The following is a 6,000-nucleotide window of genomic DNA, read 5'->3' as shown; positions in this document are numbered from 1 at the left end:
AAAGAAGCTAACGCTGGGTTGTGGTTGTATTTTTAAGTAGGCCAGTGATCCAAAACCAATCAAGATCCAGACAGAAATGGTTTAATTCTTACAGATTCAAGCTTTGCCACCTCAATTCCAGTTGTTTGTTCTAAACCCAATTGAACAACAGTGGGTTAAGATATAGAGAAAGGTCCTGAAAATCTTCTGTATTTATGAGTGCTTTTAGATTGTTTAAACATTAAAAAAAGATTTTTCTTCTTCTTCTTTTTCCTCGGCCTTTGTCCCGTTCGGTTGCAGGGTCGGCTCTCGGCGGATTATGATCCGCATTGATTTGGCACACAATTTTTACGCCGGATGCCCTTCCTAACACAACCCTCCCTATTTTATCCGGGCTTGTGCACTACAATGCACTGGTTTGTGCATCTAGCGGCTAGGTATCTATAGGACAATTCAGCATTTCCAATTAGCCTGGTGGCATGTTTTTGGACTGGGAGGAAACCGGAGCATAGGGTTGCCAACCGTCCCATAAAATACGGAATCGTTCCTTATTTGGAAAATAAACGTGCCGTTCCGTATTGAACTGATACGGGACGTGCTTTGTTCCGTATTTTTATCAATGGGAGAGAAATGCTGCAGATCAGACTGAGACAGGGCGATATGTATGAAACAGAAGGAAACTGTCACTACCCTTGGTAATTAGAAAGCGTTTGGTTATTATTTTAAGTAGTACGTATTCACTTTTAGTCTTAGTAACGCCGTGTGTGCGCAGGCATATCAGCATAACAACCGGTTTATTACTTCACTGTTAACTGTAGCGCAGTGGGCAGAGCGCATCACGCATATGTTTCCGCCCTAGGTTCGAATCTGGCTTAGGGCGAAACTAAAGTAACACAGACAGGGCCAGCACTATGCCCCCTCCCCCAGATTTTCTCACTGCCCCCCTAAGCAACGCAGTCCAGAACCAGGGGCTGCATGTCAGTGTGAAGATGGTTTATGTAAAAATGTTGTTTGATGTTCTTTATGCATGTTGTTTTACTTAAAATATGGTTCTGATTTATTATCATAAAGAATGAAAATAATAAATGTTAAACAGCCTAAATAAAACATTTTGATAATGTTCCTATCACAGTGTAAGACCCGTTATATTTTTTATAGGTGCAACCCTAACCGCCTACCCCCCCCGCTCAGGTAAACACCCACCATCTCACCCCCCACCCTATGCCTTCCGCCAACCTGCCAGCCCAGGGTGTTCCTTATTTCCAGTTCTGAAAGTTGGCAACCCTACCGGAGCACCCGGAGGAAACCCACGCGGACACGGGGAGAACATGCGAACTCCGCGCAAAGAAAGGACCCGGACCGCGCCACATGGGGATCGAACCCGGGACCTTCTTGCTGTGAGGCGACAGTGCTACCCACTAAGCCACGGTGCAGATTAAAAAAAGATTTAATATTATTAATAATAATCATAATGTTTTATTCATATATAAAAAGTGCTGTTAGTTAGTGCTGTCATGTAAAAAATTGAACATACAGTAGTAATGCAAGTGTACTAATATGTCAACTATTTGTTAAAATAGCAGTTTAAATAAGTTTTATGTTCCAAAAATAAATGTTTTTATTAAGGGTTTAATATGTATCTGATATAAAACATTTGAACTATCTTTAAACAAAGATAGCAAACATTTAAGAGCTAACTGTAGCTAATACTGATAGCAGATGTGATCGATGTGCTCGGCGCTGTGTTAGCTGAGTCTGCGCGCGGCGCTGACGGGCACGCGCAGGGAGACGAGTGAGACTGGGAGCAGCAGTGCAGCAGAATCTCTACATAAAGCTGAAACTTTCTCAGGAATAAAGCGTTATAACGCGCTATGTCATTGGAAAGGAATAAGGAGGAGAGTGACGGATACTAGAGGAAAACCGTCGAGCGTTTCAGAGAGCAGTTTGGGTGTTTGGAACTAATTCTAAACAGAAATAAAAGGCAGGGAAAGCCTTGCGCATAAACCCTGACAATAAAAGCACTCCCTCATTCCCGTCAAGTGTGCTAACGAAAAGTAGCGCCGCGACAGCACTGAGGGAAATATTTCGTTTTTCTGCTATTTTTACTTTTATAATTTCGAATTCGTGTCATTTTCCTGCTCTAAACTCGAAACTGTGGAAACAATGAAAACATAACTCGTCAAGTGTGCCGTCAGCTAGCCTTGGCTAGCTAGCTACCCGTCGTGTGTTGTGGGACTAGCAGCCAGCTAACGGTGTACACAGAGAAAGTTTCGGGCGCTTTTCGCAAAGCGTTTATATTAAAGAAAGCAGGAGCAGGTTCTCTTCTGGCTGCACAGTTTAATGGACGGCGGAGGCCCCGAATCGGCTCAGTTTCCGTTCTGTACCAAATCGACTCGGGTGAGGGTGACAACCGACTTCCGCCCGCTGGACAATCTTAGCAGCATGATGATCTACCCGGTGGCCGGAGAGGAGCTAAACAGGGCCGGGTCGAGCTCAGGAGGCTGTTACTCCCCCGGATCGGATGGACCAGACAGCCGCACATCTCCCAGTTCGGCGGCACCGGACGGGCCTGCAGGTTTACCCCCGCTTCCTCCTCCTCCTATGTTGTTCTCTGGTTCCGGAGCCCAGGGCAGCGTGGATGAGGGCGACCAGCAGGACGGAGCCGAGTACGAGGAAGAGGAGGCTGTGTTCTCCCTGTCCGCACCACCCACTAACCAGTAGGCATTATTGTCTTTTCTTAACTGGACATGGTCTAATTAACCATCTGAAAAGTAAAATATGCCTCAGGAAAGATCCAACATGTGAGATATATCTTTGATCTAAATATGTGCTGTAATTTACTGCAAAAGTAACGTAATCTGTTGTAATCATTTACATTTTCTTACTAGCTTTGATTTAATGAAAGATCTGATTAATAAAATATGCCCCAAGAAGATCCAATGTTTGGCTTTAAATTTAGATTTTAAGAAAAGCATTTAGTGGGATCAAACATATGTCTAATTGTGGGTAATAATAAATTATTAGGATCATCTAACCCAACAAACAGATGTCTCAGTGTTCCAGTGTTCTTGCTGTTCTACTTATTTGAACCTTATATTAACCAGCAAGCTTTTGTCCCATTATCAGCCTTTCATTTTACTGACGAGCAGTGATCTTAACTGAGCTGTCTAGTGGAATATGCCTCAGGAAATACCTGGAAAATCTAATGCAGATCTCAAAATTTGTTGATAGAGAAAACAAAATAGTGGACGATCTATTTAAAGTGATAAGTCATAGTGGGCAAATAAAAACAAATCTTATTATTAGGCAGTCCACCACACAGGTGAATACTTTGACATAATTTCCAAGGCAGAGGTTTTCCCAATTCATACCACCCATTAACCTCGATACAGTGGGGTCAAAAAGTATTTAGTCAGCCATTGTGCAGGTTCTCCTACTTAGAAAGATGAGAGAGGTCTGTAATTTTCATCATAGGTACACTTCAACTATGAGAGAAAAAATGAGAAAAAAAAATCCAGGAAATCACATTGTAGGATTTTTAAAGAATTTATTCGTAAATTATAGTATTATAGTATTCGCAAATAAGTATTTGGTCAATAACAAACAAGCAAGATTTCTGGCTCTCACAGACCTGTAACTTCTTCTTTAAGAAGCTCTTCTGTCCTCCACTCGTTGCCTGTATTAATGGCACCTGTTTGACCTCGTTATCTGTATAAAAGACACCTGTCTACAGCCTCAAACAGTCAGACTCCAAACTCAACCATGGCCAAGACCAAAGAGCTGTCGAAGGACACCAGGAAGAAAATTGTAGACCTGCACCAGGCTGGGAAGAGTGAATCTACAATAGGCAAGCAGGTTGGTGTGAATAAATCGACTGTGGGAACAATTGTAAGAAAATGGAAGACATACAAGACCATTGATAATCTCCCTTGGGGTCAAGATCTCATCCCGTGGGGTCAAAATGATCATGAGAACGGTGAGCAAAAATCCCAGAACTACACAGAGGGACCTGATGAATGACCTGCAAAGAGCTGGGACCAAAGTAACAAAGGCTACCATCAGTAAACACACTACGCCGAGAGGGACTCAAATCCTGCAGTGCCAGGCATGTCCCCCTGCTTAAGCCAGTACATGTCCAGGCCTATCTGAAGTTTGCCAGAGAGCATATGGATGATCCAGAAGAGGATTGGGAGAATATCATGTGGTCAGATGAAACCAAAATGGAACTTTTTGGTAAAAACTCAACTCGTCGTGTTTGGAGGAAGAAGAAAAACCCAAGAACACCATACCTACTGTGAAGCATGGGGGTGGAAACATCATGCTTTGGGGCTGTTTTTCTGCAAAGGGGACAGGACGACTGATCCGTGTTAAGGGAAGAATGAACGGGGCCATGTATCGTGAGATTTTAAGCCAAAACCTCCTTCCATCAGTGAGAGCATTGAAGATGGAACGTGGCTGGGTCTTCCAGCATGACCATGATCCCAAACACACCGCTCGGGCAACGAAGGAGTGACTCCGTAAAAAGCATTTCAAGGTCCTGGAGTGGCCTAGCCAGTCTCCAGACCTCAACCCCATAGAAAATTTGTGGAGTCCGTGTTGCCCAGCGACAGCCCCAAAACATCACTGCTCTAGAGGAGATCTGCATGGAGGAATGGGCCAAAATACCAGCTACAGTGTGTGCAAACCTGGTGAAGACTTACATGAAACGTTTGACCTCTGTCATTGCCAACAAAGGTTATGTTACAAAGTATTGAGTTGAACTTTTGTTATTGACCAAATACTTATTTTCCACCATAATTTACAAATAAATTCTTTAAAAATCCTACAATGTGATTTCCTGGATTTTTTTTCTTATTTTGTCTCTCATAGTTGAAGTGTATCTATGATGAAAATTACAGACCTCTCTCATCTTTCTAAGTAGGAGAACCTGCACAATCAGTGGCTGACTAAATATTTTTGGCCCCACTGTAGGCACCTGTAACATTCTGAAATATCTGCCCAACTAATAGTAAATAAATGATCCATTCTTAAAATCACCTAGTCCACCAACAAATGAATGCTTTATTGTTTTCTTAACAAAACCTTCCTCAGGAAATAGCTAACTAGTGAAAGAAACTGGTCTCAGCGGAGATCTAACTAGTAAAACCTGCTACAGATTTGAAAAAAAAATCAGATTTAGGAAAGACATATCAAGTGAAACATGTGCATGAAAGATGAATGGGCAAAGCATACAATTGTTCTGCCAAGTCATAGTTCTGCACAACACCTGCTTACTCTCATTGGGGCTGACGCATATTAATACATATTCATGCTAGTACTAGTCTCAGACACTTCAAAAAAATCAAAAATAAATATTTAGCTGTCAAGAATGGCAATAAATGGCAATTTTAACCAACAACATTGGTAATTGTTAACCATTATAGCTAAATCATGCTGTCCCATCATCCTTAAACTTTGAAGCACCTTCTAAATCAAACTGCTGACTAACTCTTGGTGGTATTAAAAAAATGTGTATGACGTTGTGGTTTGAATGTGTGGTTTAGTTCCGACAGATGCGTCATAATCCATCACCATTAACATCAAAATTTGTTTGTTTATTTTCTGATTTTTCTTTCTAATTTATCTTAAATAAAGCAGCTGTGTTTAACCATGTCGAAATCCCTGTCCCTTACCAGGCCTAGCAATGTGAGGATCAATACAGCCATATGCATGAAAAATGTAATACTCATCAAGTCTTTATGCAATGTTCCGACTGGTATAATAATTCAATGCTGTTACTGACTAGTATACATGGACCACCATACTTTTGCCCATTAAAGCTCGGCATATATTCGGTTTGAATGGCACAGCCATAATTTATTTTGAATTTTTTTACTACAGACATTTGCTCTCCACAGTCTTGTTCCTTGACTGTCTGTGCAAACTCTTTTTAAACATGTTTTCCCCCGACTGATTTAAAGCCAGTGTGAAACGCGCAACTTGCTAACTAAGTCTGCGTGTAAAATAAATGTGACCAAGATA

General features: G+C 41.7%; 1 protein-coding gene across 1 annotated transcript in view; it reads left to right on the top strand.

Moving 5' to 3' along the window:
* The first annotated feature begins 1,784 nt into the window (after positions 1-1,784).
* Positions 1,785-6,000, top strand: part of rasa1a (RAS p21 protein activator (GTPase activating protein) 1a) — a 61,342-nt gene continuing 57,126 nt past the window's right edge. The window contains exon 1 of the mRNA XM_063017410.1: positions 1,785-2,696. Within this exon, the coding sequence (XP_062873480.1) occupies positions 2,320-2,696 (377 nt within the window). The 5' untranslated portion in view covers positions 1,785-2,319. The remainder of the gene's footprint in view (positions 2,697-6,000) is intronic.

This window comes from Trichomycterus rosablanca, chromosome 21, assembly GCF_030014385.1.
Source record: "Trichomycterus rosablanca isolate fTriRos1 chromosome 21, fTriRos1.hap1, whole genome shotgun sequence".
In the NCBI taxonomy this organism is placed as follows: Eukaryota; Metazoa; Chordata; class Actinopteri; order Siluriformes; family Trichomycteridae; genus Trichomycterus; species Trichomycterus rosablanca.
The sequence above is the reverse complement of the archived record's forward strand: the minus strand, read 5'-3'. Positions and strand labels throughout refer to the sequence as shown.